Source organism: Porites lutea, chromosome 9, assembly GCF_958299795.1.
Source record: "Porites lutea chromosome 9, jaPorLute2.1, whole genome shotgun sequence".
In the NCBI taxonomy this organism is placed as follows: Eukaryota; Metazoa; Cnidaria; class Anthozoa; order Scleractinia; family Poritidae; genus Porites; species Porites lutea.
Window position 1 is genome coordinate 24,232,005 of NC_133209.1, and position 18,206 is coordinate 24,250,210.

General features: G+C 39.3%; 1 protein-coding gene across 1 annotated transcript in view; it reads right to left on the reverse strand.

Annotated features, from left to right (window-relative positions):
* Window positions 1-13,289, reverse strand: part of LOC140949083 (fibroblast growth factor receptor 1-like) — a 48,294-nt gene extending 35,005 nt beyond the window's left edge. The window contains exons 1-4 of the mRNA XM_073398326.1: window positions 13,026-13,289; window positions 5,634-5,925; window positions 4,991-5,292; window positions 3,638-3,831 (exon numbers count right to left, since the gene is read on the reverse strand). Of these exons, the coding sequence (XP_073254427.1) occupies window positions 3,638-3,831; window positions 4,991-5,292; window positions 5,634-5,925; window positions 13,026-13,289 (1,052 nt within the window). The remainder of the gene's footprint in view (window positions 1-3,637; window positions 3,832-4,990; window positions 5,293-5,633; window positions 5,926-13,025) is intronic.
* Window positions 13,290-18,206: the final 4,917 nt, after the last annotated feature.

The window sequence follows — 18,206 nt, forward strand, 5'->3', positions numbered from 1 at the left end:
GCTCTGCTATCTAAACTTACATCCTTGAATGTTTCTATGTTTTCATGTCACAGGTCAAGATCCAACTTGGCAAACAGCCAACCGTAAGTGAGCTTGACATGGACAAAGTTTTCCTACGAGCCAAATAAAAGTATCCAGACAAAAAATATGAGCTCCGATATTTCAATTGTGTGTTTTTAGTTCGCTCTTTTCGTTAGAATATCGTATAAATGAAACGCATTGAAAATTATATAGAATAGTAGGTAATACCATGTACTAACTCGGCGTGGGAATACTGAAATACAGTTGTTGCCGTTGTTGTTGTTGTTGCATGCAAGTATTTCCCAGGAATTATTTCAATACCAAACTAAGAATACGGTTCCTTGGTAGCATTTTAATGTTCCTGTAATTTGCAAGGCTTCGGAAAGCCTGTGGAGATCATTTTTTTTTCAACACGAAATTCTGCCTTGAACTCAGCTACATACCGCATGTTTTTTAGCGTGAACGGATCGTAACTGTCCCGAGGAAAATCGGGATTTTTGGACTCATAATTTTCCCACAAAACGAGAAACTCTTCATCTGATACATGTTGTCTGCATAGCAAATATTTACTCTCTTAATTCTTTATGTGAAGCCATATTTTCCTCTTCGGTATTCTTCTAATTAAAGGCGCCGTCCTTCTGAGTTCACTGCGATCTTAATGTTCTATTTTTGACGGGAAGCGACGGCTGCCTTAGTTCCAGGCTTTCTCTGCCAGTCCGGTCGCCGTCGCCCCGAAAACGTCTCCATCTTAAGTTCCCTAGTTGTTCCTTCGACGGTGACCTTTTCTTGTCCCGAGTACAATAGCGATTCCTTCAAGTTGACCGTATCTTGTTCGTGCAAGACTCCGGCAAGGGGACAAGTACTAATACCATCGCAGGAAAACCGTTTGGTAGAAGAAGAGTAAAATGGTGGCTTTCGGTGCGTGACCTGTCTGATGCTCAAGTTATCACTGCCAAACTGCGCAAGAGAATGGGCGAAAAACCTCTTCGGTACTTGACAAAATACGATTTTTAGTATCCACCTAAAAACCTGAGCGTCGTGATTTAGTAACTTATTCATAGTGTTCAGCTTCCGGTTTATTCAGCTTATTGCCAGTTGCAGGCAAAGTTCACGCGTACATTATCGCACTCTAATTGGATCGATTTCGAGGAAGTGCTTATGTCAGTCATTGACTAAACCCCCCCGCGCGTTCGGCCTTTGTGCGACGGACGTCCCTTAGAAATATAAATTGCCCACACTGACCGCTAATTCTACTTGCAAAGTGTTGCTGATTGGGTTGTGTAATGTATTCTAGAGAGTAAATTTAGTGCTAACTTCGCAGACAGAGAGACATTTATTTCCGTAGATAGGCCTGCTAACCATTGGGCAAGTATCCCTCTTGTATTCCTTCGATAGCCTGTCCATACACTGACCTTTGGGTACAGAAACTAGCTGACCCTCGTTGTACCAAAACTTGATAGTTATGGCGTTCAATATTTTGAACGGGTGCTCACAAAACACCGGGACTGCATCGTGTGCCTTTGACGTTTTGGTAGCCCGCGTGCTTTGGTTCGTCGCGTTTTAAAAGATGGAAATTAAGATATTCCCGCCAAAAAAATCACTACTAAAACGTGTCTTTCATTGACTACAGTGAAACGCCCGGAAATGAAGGATGTTTTGAAAGAAACAGGAAAACTGATAAATAACAATTATTCACCGAAGTGGAGGTGGCTAGTATTAGATATTTACCGAGGCCGCGAAGCGGCGAGGTAAATATCCAATACTAGCCACCGACACTGAGGTGAATAATTGTTTTAGTATATACTAAAACAGTGAGATAATTGAGCACAAAAATGATGATTTTTGACTCATTTACTGTTGCCAACGATTAAAATTTTGGCGCGCGATGACCGAACGGTCATCGTCGCTTTTTCTTAGCGACAAATAAAACTTTTTAAGGCGTTTGTTTAGCTCTTGCGGGAAAGTTTCTTCAAAAGGAGTTGTGAATTCATTTTGTATTTAAAATAATTCTGTAAAAATGATTATTAAATTTAGTTTTAAGCTTATTTATGAACAAGTCAACTAAATAAAGTAACGCAAGACTTATAAGCTTAATTTGCATTTGTAAACAAAAAACTATTTCACCGGTTCTATCGATAAATTCAAGTAAAAAAGACAAAGCTTTACCGGTTGAAACTTCCAAACCGAACTTCGTCACCTTCTTCAAGTATTTCGGAAATAGCTTGCTTGATTAGTTGTGAAATTTCTTAGTTTGTTACGGCAGCAAACGGGAAGGCATTTTGCTCGCAACCTACGCGAGTTTGGCAACGCTCGCTCGCTCGGAGGAACTGGAGGTGAATCAGTGAATAGTGCAGGATATCCACTGATTGAGTAGCCAATCAGAGCGCGAAAAACACTATCCACTGTTTTAGTATATACTAAAAGTACTTATTTGTTTTGATAAGTGACATTAATGAGAAATAACCGTAGACTAACTTGTGTTCTTAAAAGCGGTTTGTCTGGTACCAGATTTGTACAATTACTTTCAATCAAACATGTATCGGGTTTTGTTAATGATGACAGAATGTAATTAAAAAGAATTATGTTGACAGCTACAAGGCACGTGCTTGCCTTAAGCTGCGAGTATCCCGCCACGTTTTAAACAAAGGGCTTCTGACAAAGCCAGCATTCTAATCCGCCACAAATATGTGAAGCACGCTTCTTTCAAAGTCGCGAAGTACTTAAAATCGGGGCTCTGGCCTGTTATGCCACCCTCGGTCAAGGGAAATTTGACCTAGGAGCCAGCGCCCCGTGTCCAGTTACCCTATGACAGCGTCTGGAGAAAGAAGGTATTTTGGACATGGCTCGAGGAAATTTTCATTTTCCAGCAACATGCGTAGGGCTATTTCGCTTTTAAACGTTTACTGCGGTGCAGCGATGATAGAAGTTTTCCTCTGGACGAAAAAATCTCCGATTCGATGGATTTTCGGGCCGCAAACCGCCTTCAAGTAGGGAAGGTCCGGACCGCCGGCTGTTTTTCTGTGCTACCTTTACTTCGTATTACGAAAAGAGTGACAGGGGTCAAACAGTAACAGCCAAAAAACCCGACTAATTCGATGAATTCACACGAAAAAACACAGGAATACATCAGAGGTAAGTCTCCTTTATTTATGTTATGGAAAAATAAGTGGGGAAAAAAAATGATATTTAGCGTTCGCAGACCTCAGTATCTTGTTATTTCTCATACAAAGTCTCAACGGTTGCTTCTAACGCGACACCGACTATCTTGTGAGAAAGGTAATTTACACACTCGTAACGTGAGCTTGGGTTTCCTGTGGTTGTTGGTTCTCTCCCTTGCTCCAAGAGGTTTTTCTCCGGGAACTCCCCTCTCCTCAAAAACCAACATTTCCCAATTCCAATTCGACCAGGAATCATGTAGATGAAGAACCACTATACGTGGATGTGCTACTTCCAAATTGTTATTTATTTATTTATTTATTAAAGAAGCCTTGCTGTGCTCTATTCTGTTGTACTACTCAAGAAGGAGAGAGAAAAACTCGACTACGTCTGGTACTTCCCCTTACACCGTGCTCTAGGCGCTTCCTGACCTACATTGTCTTATGTTACTGGTACTTACACATCACTTTTCTCTGAGTACTCCCTCAAAAGCAATGATTCTATAGCCATCCACTTCATTGGCAAAACACCACTGTTCGTCATCACATATAAGTCACTCTTGTAAATATCTCGAGCGAAACCAAAGTCAGCGATCTTCATGACGTAGTCTCCTCCAACAAGAACGTTTCTGGCCGCCAAGTCCCGGTGAACACACTAGATGATGAAAGATAATGAGAAGCAAAGCAAGAAATCAGAAACAAGAAGGAAGGCAACCAACGCCATACAGACACTTAAGTCAACGCTTCTTTCGCGCTGGTCTGTGGCTAATTTAACGTCACAGCTGTTGCGGACGCTTCTGAGTTCCCGTAACCTTTTATCCTACAGGTTGCGTTTTATAACCCTTTGCTCGAGCTTTTTGCTTCTGAGGTCTCCTCTTTCTGATTTACTTTACTATTAACCAATCTTTCATAAAATTGTTTAATAATAATAAGTTCTTACAGTGCGAATATTCGAACCTGGGCTTTGGGAAATAGACACAAATGGCGGTTTTTGACAACAAAAGATTCTCATAAATTTGAGGGCTGATTCCTGAGAGGTGAGGTAAGTTCAAACGGTTTTGAAGTTTTCAACAGTTTCATCTTGTTGAACATTGAATTTTATTGGTCCGTCTAGGAAAAAAAACATTTGATTAGATAGTTTTCTTTCAAGTTCCCCGTCTCAAATAGTCGCACTGAAAAACGAGAAAAATCACTGGACGAAAAAATGGATTTGCTTCAAATTTGCTCAGCGCAAATATGATTCAAATTTGTGCAAACTGGGGAATAAATCTGGGCAAAAGTGGTAAATGCTGAATTTGCATACCTATTTACACCCAGGTGTACAAGGTGCGCAAAATCGGCATTTACCACCTTTTCTCAGATTTATTCCCCAGTTTGCACAAATCTGCATCATATTTGCGCTGAGCAAATTAGAAGCAAATCCATTTTTCGTCCAGTGTTAAACAAACGAATAGGCACAGATTTAGAGTCGAATGAACGATTTAAATCACTATAAAACTCCTTCAGGCGAAGCGGAGAAAATAAGAAAGTGCCGGAGAATAGTCCTTTTTGGCTTGTTTCTTTTTTGTCTTCCCATTTTAGATCACGTGATGGTACCCCAGGGAACCGTTCCTTTGAAATGTCCTTTGCTCGTTCATCCACGTGCATATGTATACATATATTTTATGAAAAGGCAAATTCCCATCACCTGGTTCGGAATGGGAAAATAAAACATAAAGGCTAAAAAGGTTTATTACAACGAAGAGCCATTATGGCTCTTGTTACAAGTGAAGTTTCTTGAAAAATTCGGGAATCCTTAAATGGGAGAACTTTACCTTTTTAGACGCCAGGTATTCCATTCCACGGGATATTTGGTAGGCGTAACTCACAAGATTTAATATATTCAATCGTATCTCTGGGTCACTCGCAGTCGTAGACCAGGTTGCTTCATAAACATCTCGCTTGCCTCGTAAGAACTTTAGTAAATTTCCATGTGGTGCATATTCCAGAATGATACTGATACTACTGCGCTTGATACATGCACCAAGTAGGTTTACAATGTTTTTATGTTCTCCAACGTGAATTAGAATTTTCAGCTCTGATGCCAGGTCTCTTACTTCCTCTTTAGTAGCTCCCCCTGAAGTGCCAAAATATCGTACTCGGTCAGTTAAAAAACGCAGTCTCCACAGGGTCTAGTAGAGGGGCATGGCTGGCGTTCTTTCCAGAGGTACCCACAGATTTCCAAATCAACCCTACCCCTTCTTCTTGTCAGTATGGATAAATTCCCTTAGTAATTAATCCGAGTCTTATTCCTTCAAGCCACTTTCACCTCACGTCCCCTTCCCTGCCTATTACGAGCTGCTACTATGACCCAAATTCGTTCTTCCCTCTGCCTCCCCCCGACAGGTACCAGCCATCCTTGCTCCATGGTAAATGCTACACAACTTGAAAGAGAGATCTCTTGACTTGAAACATTACCTTTAACAGTCTTTACAGCTACAGTTGTCTTCGTGTACGCACTGCCTCTGGGATCATGGTATGCATGGCCGGCTCCGTATCGACGAAACATTTTAGGTCGCCGCCGACTTTTCTTTTGACTTTTGTCTCTGGGACTAAAGTCGTCTATTCCTATAGCCTCTGCTTTAATGACCTTTCCAAAGGCCCCTGATCCTAGCACCTCCCCAAGAATGAGCTTATTCTGAGGAAACTCCCAGGCCGGGTCATAAGGGAGGTCATTACATTGTTCGAGCAGTGTGCGATTAGGGTCAATCTAAAACAATCAAGGAATATTTTATCACTCAACTTATACAACATGGACCTAAGCAATGGTAACTTCGAAAAAAAGGTCGTGAGTATTTTGGCGGAACAGCCAGGTCCGTAGCCTTCAATGAAATGAACAAAATGTCCGCCACCTGTGCTATCTGTAAGCATACGTGTATTTTAGAACAAGAAGCAATCTATGGTTACAATTTTGCACATTATCACTGTAGAGTGGCCTCGAATAAGCAACTCAGATGCTGATGAATGCACTATAGTAATTATACACAAAATTTTCACGAATAATATATAGATTTAGCCAGGGCTAAAAGCGAAGCTCCCGTTAATAAATTTATAATTTAAATCAAACAAACTTGTAATCCACAGACCAGGGCACATTCATGTGACTTTTGAGGCAAAGGTTAAGTGATGTTAGAGAAAAATAATTTGACAGTCCAAGAGTGAAACAAATTTCACATCTAGTTAATAGTCTTATTTGCACACCCAAAAATAGCAATCATGTTCGATCACAGTAGATTAGGCCTGGTAAACAAATACACCTATTCGTGTATTGTAGTTGCATTAGCTGTTGCATCATAATGTGGCATTCACCAGTCTCTCCAACATTGCTCCGTTTAAGAGAGACTATGGATAATTGGACAACCCCGAAATATAATTTTAAGAAACACACGCGCCACGATAGTCCTTGGTGGCAGCCAATTTACACATTGCATTCCTCTGTCTAAAAGGGAGGCCAAAATAAAAAATCACGCCGGTACTTTTTGTGTTCGACAAGTTTACTTTACAGGTAGATCTTGGCGACGAATGTGGTGGCGTGTAAACCAGACTTTTAAACATACTTTTTCTCATCACGTCTCAGGTAAACAGTACTATGAGACATGTTTTTTATCATACAGGCCTCGGACAGAATTTGTTCTTTTTTGCCCTATTTAAACCTATAATTCTGCAGTTTTTCACAATTTTGCAAGACAGATTGCACTCATTCAATATCCAGGACGATCAAAGCACTCGCTTCCTTTGCACAACAAATTATAGCATTGACCGCATTATAAAACGTTTTCATGAAGAGAATTCCATAATACCGGGACTTTTCAGTTAGAAAAATCTGGTCCTATGTGATATGCAGGGTAATAATTAAAGGCTTCTAGTGAAAACGATAAAAAAATTCCCAAAATCACCTTTTCGGCCAGCCGAACGGGTTCTCACTTTTGACAGGCACCAAATTTGCAGCGAGATTAATAGAGTTACCATGTACGCTTCAACATGATAGAGAATTTGTTATATTTAGGTTTTATTTCCCTTTATTTATAAAACTGTTTATGGTTTTATGTGTAATCTTTAAAACCGAGTGATATTTACGCGCGGCGCCTAGAGTATTCCTGCATGCGATGTTTATGTTCGACTGGAAACAACCGGTACAACGATAAAAATTGCGAGAGAAACTACTAATAATAAATAAAATAAACATAATTCCATGAAACATGTACAGAGACAATAATTTTCATTCATGAAGACAAGTATTGAAAGTAAATGTGTCTCTGAAAATCATGAGTCAGGTAAGCATAAGCTTATTTATGTTTTAAGCCGGCTTCCCGGTGTTTGCTCTTTTTCAAGATGAACTCGAGGCAAGAAAATCGCTCAGAGCTTTCTGTTACAGCCAAATTAATAACTAAATATTCTTCGGAACCTCTTCTTTGAATTTGCGGTCAAAAAATGTCTAAAGAATTTTTAAACCTGATACTATTTTAGGTTAGATCATTGCTCGTGTATAAACTTAAGCCGCATAAACCATACTTCAGGAAACGTAAAAAAAAAAACACACACACACATCAAAGACAATAATTGCTCATTCTTACCAGTCGAAATGCTGCTTCTGTAGGTCATCAAGTGTTCCAGAATCGCTTGAGACTTTTCAACCCTCTTACGCCTCAAGCTAGGGCAAGTAAGCTCATTTTTTAAAAATGATGCCATCCGAAATCGGATTTCCAATGACTTTGACAAGAGGTGCATTTGTCAACAAAAAGCGCAAGAAACAAACCAGCCTTGAATTACAGAACAATCTTGATAGCAGCTGTATTTCATTTTGTACATCAAGTAGAAAACGACAGTTTAAAACATCACAAGATGACACAAAACTCTGTCAGCTTCAGCTATCAGTAAGCAAGTTTCCAGACGCTGCATAAATTTTCCGCATGAACTCACCTGTCAAATTTTGACCAATCAGAACCTAAAAATTGGACGTAGAGCTTGATCAACACGTGACAGTAAGAAAAGTCAAAAGCGTTTGCCTTCCCTGCATGTAAAAGCTGGTTGAATTTTCGCGTCCGTGGTCAGTTCGAAATTTTAAAAGTGCGGCTTATGAACACAACTAATTTCATCTGCATTTTTAAAAAATTGAACTTAAGCCTACGATCATTTGAAAAGTAGCAACTTGTCAGCGGATAACTTCAAAAAATCACTCAAACTCAGTGGGCCGATACCTGAGCCCGCGATACGGTCAGGCGATACTGGTCAGCAGAAACACTATTTTGACAGCTGTCATTTAATCAAAACATGGACGCACAATATAAGGTTGCAGGTTCCCAAACTAGCTAGAAAGTGTGAGATTAAACATTGGTATGCCTGTGGTGCGGACAAACGGAAGGTCGGGTGGTCGGTGTACGTCACGTGATTGCTGAATGTTCTAGGAGGATAGATTTTCTAAACTATGGGGCTTCGAATTGAGGCCGTGATCAAATAAAATATCAGCGGAAAACTTTAAAAACTACGTGACCTCAATGGATAGAAAAAATGAGCCCGCGATACAGTCAAGTGATGATGGTCAGCGTATATTCTAGTTTGACAGCTGTCAATTAACCTTCATTAGAATGGCGAATATTCGAATTAACAGACTACGAGTGTGAGTAAGACATATCCGTCCGGCTTATGGTGGAAAATGCCAGATCGTGTACCTGAGCGAACCTGAGCCCACGTTATTAGTTTTCTGATAGTGGTCTGCACATGTCCCATTTTGACAGCTGTCAGTGGACCTTAATTTGGCTTGCCAATATAACTTTAAACGACTGTCAGCCGACTGACAGCCCTTTCCGGCGTAGTTTTGTTTTTATGTTGAATTGGTAAGTGTGACATATTATATCCGCTTATATGTAGAGGCAAAACGACTGGCCTTTCATCTGAGCCCGCAAGATGGTCATTTGATAATTGTCAGCGGATGTCTGATTTTGACAGCTGTCAATCTAATCGTACTCATACGGATGGCTTACATAACTGAAAGGCTGGTCAAGTTGTGCAAGATCTATTGTGACATTTGACATCGGCTTACATGAAGTGTGTGTACGGGTGGGCGGGCGGGCGGACTTACGCTACGTCATAACCAAGTGTTCTCGAATGGAACAGCAAGTGGTAACGTTGCGAGTATGCGCAAGCCGCTGGACGGAAGTTTGTCGTGGTACTGGATCACAGCGAATGCAGCAAAGAAAAATGGCGCCTCTTTTAAAAATTACCACCGTCATCTGTTCTATCTTTGTGGAGTGCGGATCAGACAAAGTCTTCTTTGTAATATGCGAGATTGGTCTCAAGGCTAATAAGTCGCAGATCATTCACAATTTTGCGCGGTTTTTGGTCCATGAGTGATTATTGTTTCGTGTTTTGGCTTGCGCGCGGACACGTCGATAGGGTTCAGTGTAACAGCTACAAAACTGCTCTATTAAACACTGGATTATTGGGAAAAAAATCTCTTTGTGTAAGTTGTGACCGAGTACAAAACGTGCGACGCTTACGATTTGAATAAAATGTGTGAAAAAAACATTCTAATTTCTAGTCTATTAATATAGTCATAACTGCAGTTCTTACGACAATCTCCTTGCAATAATACGATTTCACGTCAGTTATGTTTCAGGAATGCCTTGTTTTTCAGAGATGTGCAACCTTAGTGCAGTGATTCTGCCAGTGATTACTTTTCAGAGATACCCCATCCTAACCACCAGTGGCCAAAGCTGGTGCAGTGCCCTAATTCTGCGACCGATAAAATTTCAAAGATATCCCACCCAGGGCTATGAAATTGTATGTTTCCTTTTTTTGACTAGATGATATAAAACTAAAGATCCAAATTCTAGAAATGAAATCTATTAAATCTATGTGATGCCTTAACTTATTCAGGGGTGTAGGCACAATTTTGTAATATGGAGGCTCTTGACTCCAAGATACCCCTTATACTTCTAAAATAAAGAATTAGATGAGCCAAAACAGAGGTGTGGTACAAGATGTTTCATATTACAGATGTGTTTTATTGAGGTAACCCTAACCACGAAAAATCCTTCATTTACTCCCCACACTTCTACATACTAGAAAATTGCAAATATGCAAACAACAGTGAAAATACTTAAAATAGTAAAGATCATAGTCATATCTAAAACTGCATTTTCTCTCTGAGATATTGAAGTGAATTTTCTGATTCTGGTACTTCCATGCTTACACTCATTTTTGCTTTTCATAAATTTTGCTGTTGGTATTTTCTACTGCACATGTGTTAATTATTTAAGATATAACTAATAAGGCCTAGCTCCCTTGACTAGCCCATATCTGTTTGCGGCCAAGTTCTTATGATTTGAAGATTAAAAAATTGAAAATAAGAGACAATTAGCTCTAACTGTTCCTTTTCATTCAATTCCAACATGAGGAGAACTTAAGGATCTTAAAGCCTGATATTTATAAAGTCTCAGTTTATGGTAGCTTCAATGGAGCCAATGTATGACTCATTAAAATTAAAGCTTGTCTGTGTGTCTTCTGGGGCACCAAGGCTATTTGATGCAGTTCACGATGGAGTGACAAACCCTTCACATTCCGCAGACAGCATAGGGTTAAATAAAAAACGGATAGTCGCCATTTCGTAACGGCTTTGCTATGGCTTGAGTGAAAAGTGCGACTGGTTTAAATGAGACGATGCAGTTGTCCTCAATGACTATCACCTGAATCAACAAGGTTTAGTGCTGAGCATCTCATAGGGAGCTCCTACAATAGGCAAAAGGCAAATGAAATTTTTTCATAACTTGTCATCTTGCGACACGAGGAGCATCAATGAGCTTGTTTCAGGGGCAATTTTACATAAATTGCAACTTGTGCAGCCTATGATATATGACTATATACACTACTACAGTGTATACACAGCCAAACCGACATTGGCAAGCCAAGTGCTCCTAAATTCATGTGCACAAACTCTGAATGAGACCCAGAGTATCAAAAGATCTATTTCTATCGGAGAGTGAAAAGCTACCCCTATGGCATTTAGTTGTTGCCCACAACTAGCGATACCTCTTTAGATATTCAGGATTTCTAAAGTGTCATGGATAAGAATTTATATTCAAGAAGGAAAGAAATCTTTTGGATAGAAAAGGAATAATAACATTTATGATTTTTGTAAGCGTACAAATACATTGTATGTGATGAAGCTACTTCTTATGTGGATGCCAATGTAAGGAATCAAATACAGGGATTTCATGTCCAGTGTTGTCTGTACTTCAAACAGGAATGGCAGTCCAGCAAGTGCAAAGGTGAACAAGGGCAAGAATTGTTTTGCGCTTGAACTTGTGCTAATGTCAAGGTGGGAGTAATATTGTAATGGTCATATGAAACTGCATTAAATCACACTTATGGAATCACTTTTATAGTAGGGCAGGGAAAAGAATGCACATATGTGTATTTTCGTATTTTATATTGATTTCTGTTATGTTTCAAGACCTTATGTAAACATTTTAAGCATAACATTAAAATTCTTTTAGGCGCCAATTTTGTATGTATAAACAAATCATCATTGAATAATTATCAGAATAAAATCATCTTCCAAATGGTGAGAATTCTTGTCAGTGAATCTGAGAGCTTTCAGTGCATGATTATTAAAATGCAAATTCATCAGTGTTCCCCCCCTTCGATGCAAAATCAAACATTCAAGAATCACAGAGTGTTCCGAAACAATGCTCTTACAAATAAATTTTGTTGGGATATACTTTTACATGTTAACAAAAAATCTAAAAACAAGGTTGAAAAGGACCAAAAAAATTTGTCCATCTTTAACGAAGGTTTAGCAAATAATATTTCACAATCCACCGCCTCGATCTCTTAATCTCTGAGAATAAGTAATCGCCATAGAGCACCAATGTAAACCAGAAAAGCAAATTTTCGAAAATGGAAGGAAACATCCGACTATGGCCTTACTTGTAAGAGTAGGAAATTTGCTTGTTGATTTCATGCCGCTAAATAGTATCAAAATACTCGAACTTCCCCCCTTTGAATTAACCATTAAAAGTGAAAATACGGAGTGACCGAAAGAGAAGTTTAACCTGTTTAGTCGCTTGTGTGGGATATATAACTGGATCTCGCTGTACGGTCAGGGTCAAATACTACAAAAATACCAGGGTCACATAAATTACGTTGAATTCAGGCTGCTATAATTTTAACACATAACATTCGATGATGCTGCTCCACATTTCACAAAGTAAATCAAGCGTTATATCTTACCTAAATGTTAGGCAGCTCTGCAGATCGTGGACGGTAACCCAGAAATCCGTGACCGCTTGAATGTCAACAAATCAACATATCACAACAAACGACCTCGTGAACGCTTTATCTGCTTCATCAGAGGAGCCAAATGGACGAAAATTAACCAGCTAAATGGTCCTTCTCCCATACATGACACTTCAACATGGCTTAGCCAAAGTATCTAATCTATAATACATGTCTGTTGTTGATTGGGTATGCAAAAAAAACTCCCTAGAAAGTGCTTCAGCACAGCCTTCGGCCATTACGATTTCCCGTCAACAAGTGCTTCCCAGCAAGCTTGACGCATGCGCAAACGTTATCACTTGCTGTTCTCGAATGGATAGTTTACAAATTTTGTTACCCATGGTGCTCCGCTTTAAGAAATCCCCCTTCCCCGTTTTTCCTCGTTCAAAGTTGTCATTGTAGGTGTTGAATATGACCTTAGAATGGGAGGGAGTGAAATTTACGCAGTTCAAGAAACATCATTTTTAGCCAAATAAGTTGCAGTATCTAAGCAGGCACTGGTTGTTATGTAACTTCAATTTAAGCTCATTTTACCTGGTGTTTTCCAGTGTTTACTGGAAAAAACTGACTACGATATTCCGCAATCTGCTTCTGCTGATGGCGTATAAAGCAAAAGAAGGCGAACGCCACGACGATACAGAGGAACAGGATTGTTCCAACAACAGAAAGGGCAATAGTGGCTTCCTTACTAAGAACTTCCACTGGAGATAGATTTCGGTTGGAGCTGGTTGACACTACAAAACATTCAAAGACATTATCACTTATTTCTTCAGTTAAATCACAATTCAATATACCCATTGCAGCTAGCCGCTCAAGTGATACACATCCGCCATGCTGGACAGCAAGGTACGCACTGGGACAAACAAAGAGCAAAAATGAGGGTAAGGATATGAGGTAATCCGAGAACTAAAGGAATCTTCACTATTTGTTCTGCGTGCACAATTGAAATGGATTAATTTAAGTAAAATGGTCTGTTTGAATATAAATGAAATATTTGGCACAAATAGGATTTTTATGTTTCATGCCGATTCTCGTGTAATTGTTAGTTTTAGGTCTCGTTGTATCTTATCCCTTATGTAAGAATATGAATATGCCATTAACAATTATTTCATAGAATTTATCTCGTATCTTATCCGGCCATCTGGGGCGACGCTCAGTCGCCAAGGGAGGGGCACGTATTTTAGACTCGTCCTGCTAGCGATCCATTGCCATTCTGACTTGACGTCCGACAAGCGCAGTACACCTCGTAACGCCAGCCTCCTTCCCTCGCCTTTCTTCGTTTTCATTTGACGATGATGATTATTATTTTTTCATGGGCGTTTTGCTTGGCCTCGCCTTTACTGGTCTAGTTAGTATTTCTTGTCTGAAATAAATTGTTAATGATTCGAATTGTTATTTTCTATTAACAGCGGCTCTGGGGATTCCCCATAGCCATTTACTCCATGACGTGTAAGATCATTTGATTGTTACCAGACCAGTAAACGAGCTCGACCAATGCAGCACTGAATAAATTGAATTGAGGTATATATAAATTGACACAAAGGCATGAAAACATAATTAGAAGGCAAAGTAGCTCCGATAAAAAATGCAACTTAAGCTTACGTCTTGTTCTGTTTTTCGCCTTCTCCTGTTGTTTTGTAGGCGCTCTATGATTTTCCTCATCGACAATGAAACAAACGAAACTATTCTACCTCAATTTCCGAGATGTTTTGCACTTTTTTACGAGAAAAACTCTTCCTGAGAAACTTTTCTCATTGAATGTCTGCGAAGCAACTCACAAAGTAAAGGCGCTGCAAGCTGCAAGTGCCTATAAAAGGCGGGAATTTTGACACAGAACTCACACACCTCTGTAGCTTCTGATTGGTCGTATCATTTTTTTTTTCACATGTGAAAAACATGGTTTGCTCCTCTGATTGGCTATAACTCATTTGCCAATTAAAATTATACGACGAAGCTTTTTGGTGACTATTTCTCAGTATGCATATAATAACTATATGTAGTAAGACTACATGCCGTCCAATTTGGAAATAACTGGATGAAAAAAATTCTGAGGACAGCCATAATTGGACAAGGCCGTAGGCCGAGTCCAATTTGGCTGTCAGAGGAATTTTTTGAATTCAATTATTTGCAAATTGGACAAGCATGTAGTCCTCTTACTTATTAATTATATAGCTGGTTAACGTTAGTTAATCCAGATTTTTTAGCGGGTCACAGACGCGAAATATTTTACACTCGAACCAATTGTAGTTGAAACAAAAACACACTTCAACGATCTAAAAACGGTTTCTTCTTATGGTGATATTCAACTTATTCTTTGCAAACATTCTAAACAAACGTAGAACTAGTATTGCTCTTTCATACTTTGGCATTTAGTTGCCAATTGAAATTTTGAAAGCTCATTCAATGATCTGAATGATACGGTGCTACAGGTGAAAACTGCAATTTCGAGTGCAAAGAAGACAAAGCAACAATGCAAACACGTATTTTAAATACAAAAAATATTGAAAATAAGCACATCATTCATTACCTCAAACGATTTCCGCAGACTTTGTCCGCTTGTTTTTGTAATGCCAACACCTAAACCCAAGTATCAGTGTTTTCTTATTCTTGTCCAAAGTTTCAGTGCTTGTACATTTTCAAGAATCTATGTGTTGATTGTTTCCGATACAAACTTTCATCAGTTTGGTTATACATTTTCCTTTTGAATGGCCCAGACAACGAGCCAAAACAAAACAGCACAAAACAACAGCAAAACAAACCGACATTTACAGCAACAAGAAGCCAAGAGTTTTCGCCGAAGAACCGCCGTCAGCCAACGAAACTTTTTTTGGCGCGTTGTCACAGGGACTTTGCACTGATTGGCTAGTTAGCATTGCCTATTGTATTTTCTGGCATTTGATTGGCTCAGACCAGCTTTCCTATTTTTCTTAAATTGGACAGTTTGCCTTTTTGTAAAGGACAGCCCTACCTGAAACTATCCAAATTAATCCTTAATTGGACAGTTCGTAAAAATTATAGCATAATAGCTTTGCTGACAATATCGGATTAACTAACAGCTATATAATTAATAATGGTAATATGACTAAGTGGAGTCCAATTCGCGATCGGTCGAGTGAGTGACAAAATAGGACGACCGCGTAGCGGGAGTCCGCGTTGTTTAATCACGAGTTAGAATTAGACGAAATGAAGTTTTTCTACCAATTATTAACCATAACTATAAAAAAGAATTTTAAAATTTTATTCCTCTAGGAAACAAAAACACAAGAAATTCCGAGAGTTTTCTTGCTAGCAGTGAAAAAAAAAAGCCATTGCGCGCGTGATGGCGCGCACTGCCCAATTACATAGGCATGACGCGTACTGTTCTATTACACTGTCCTGTTAGAACTGAAATCAGGACAGTTGATACCCAACCAGATTTGAGGATTTTGTTTCAGTTATGGCTATGAACGAAAAAAAATTACCTTCTAAGCGAGCTAACAAAGGGGTTTGATTTAAAAGGTCGCATCAAGGGATTTTGTACACTGACACAGAAGTGTAATGGATTGTATCAAAAGCAAGAGGGAGTTTCGGAACGCGTTTTTCTAAATAATTCAACCTATTTTGCTCTATTTTCTTTTTTTCGGTTTGTTTATTTGTTTTTGTCGAACCTATACCCTCTGGTTACAAGTCCACAACAGTACAATTTCCCCTCACTCAAACCATCTCGAGGCTGCTGCTTAACGGGCGTCAGTTCGCCAGAGGCGCCTACGATTCGGCCGCGGGCGACCAAAATTGCAAACAAGGAGCCAGAACAGGCGCCTGAAACTTTTGATTCTCAGGGCAACTTTCGGTAAACGAACGACAAAATTCCCTGCTCATTCTGAGCTTTTGAAACAAAAACGGAAAACGTTCAGTCGTCGGCCGCAGGCAAAAAAATAATAGCGAGGGTGGAAGCTGAATAATTGGATCACGATTATTCATGTTTCTTTGCCTTTATCTACAAATTATTCATTATTCTTTTTAATTTTTTCCTTGATATTCATTATTCATTTTTTTCCGATTAAACAATATATGGAATATATTTTAAGGGAAATTTTCAACAATTCGAATTCTATACTTTGGTTATCGAAAGTTTACATTTCAGTATACATTCAACCTTATCTTTAGCAAGTACCTATCTAATTTTTTTTTTTTTTTAATACATGTGGTCAAAATAATGTATCCTTTTCGATCAATAGACCGTCTATGCAATTATTAGAACGTAAATGACCTAACAACTGCAGCTTAAAAAGTAAGAACTAAGAAATAAACTATAATTGAAATGAACACTAAATTCTGTACAATAAATCCTACGTAATCGTCCTGGTACACCAGTCGGGCAGGATAAGCTGCCTGCTTGCACGCGGCTTTCGGACCTGTCTAATGGTAGGTACAGGTTTCATTGGAACCTTGACGCAAATTTTCAAATTGTCCAATCGCCGAGATTACAAATCCTTTATCAAACATTACAACGGAAGATTCTTAGAGTGCAACTTTTTAGACAATTACATCTGTAACTTAAGTAATAGAATCCAATATCTTGATTATGAGGGGACAGGCTTTTATTTATAGTATCAAAATTCGTTCAGCCAATCGCTAACAATTAATGAGAGCCGATTTTGAGGCCGTGTGACATCCCGCTCTGAAATTGTTTAAGGTTTCCGTTAAACCAGTTTAAACGTTGAGTCAACTTCATGTCAGTACTGTAGTATGGGACTGGAAGAAACATAACTGTCACGACAATGTTTAAACCGTTTTACACCTAAAAGTGTTATGAAGTTTGGACTTTTGAAATTTATTAATTAGTGTAGTCCGAGTCAAACTGTGTACACTTTTCGCCCTCGCCCTCGGTAGTCAACAAGCTTGCCACAAAAAGTCTACACATTTGCGACTCGTACTATTCTACTGGGAGGAGCGAAAAAGTGCTACTGAGGGTAGCAAGAGAGAGAATGCTTCGCAGATGCTGCCAAACACCCTGGCGGAAAAAAAATAGACAGTACGAAGGGCTGCGGGTCCGGCCACAGAGAACAGATTTTTCCCATGGCCGCGGTGCAAGTCGGAGCGCGAGCAGCCTGTTAGACTTTGGCACACTGTCTGCATAGTAGCCAAGACGAATGGCAGTACAGAATTACTTGATCGATCTGCGCGTTTTTAATACGGAAGAGCTTTTAGAGTGGTTTAAGTCGATCTCATCGATCTGACTGACGACCTCATCGATCTGAGTGGAGAAGCAGAACCTATCTCCGCTGACACAAAGCGCAGGCTTTTGAAATGAAAGGCTCTAAAAGGTTCTATCAAATCACATGAAATATCTGTGAAGTCAAACAGAGATGCATTGATCCAGTTACAGAAGACTAGAAAAGCTACTGAGAGGCTTTTTGAAACCATCCATCAAAAGGATTTAAGTTTGTTGAGACCATCAAAATCGCCTTTGTTAAGAGAGAAGATGATAAAAAAATATATAAAATCCTGCCTTTTGTAACAGCAGAGCACAGATTGTAACCAACGCAAATGATTTCCAACAAGATCTGCAATTCTCACAGCAGCAACTACTGAAGTATTGGTGATTGGCTGTCTGAAGATAGTGGTTGGACTATTTATACTATCAATGAGCACTATATTAACACTGTTGTGTATGACCCGTTAAAACGATCCTGTTATATTCAACTACCACAAGAACTCAGAAACTTAGCTAAA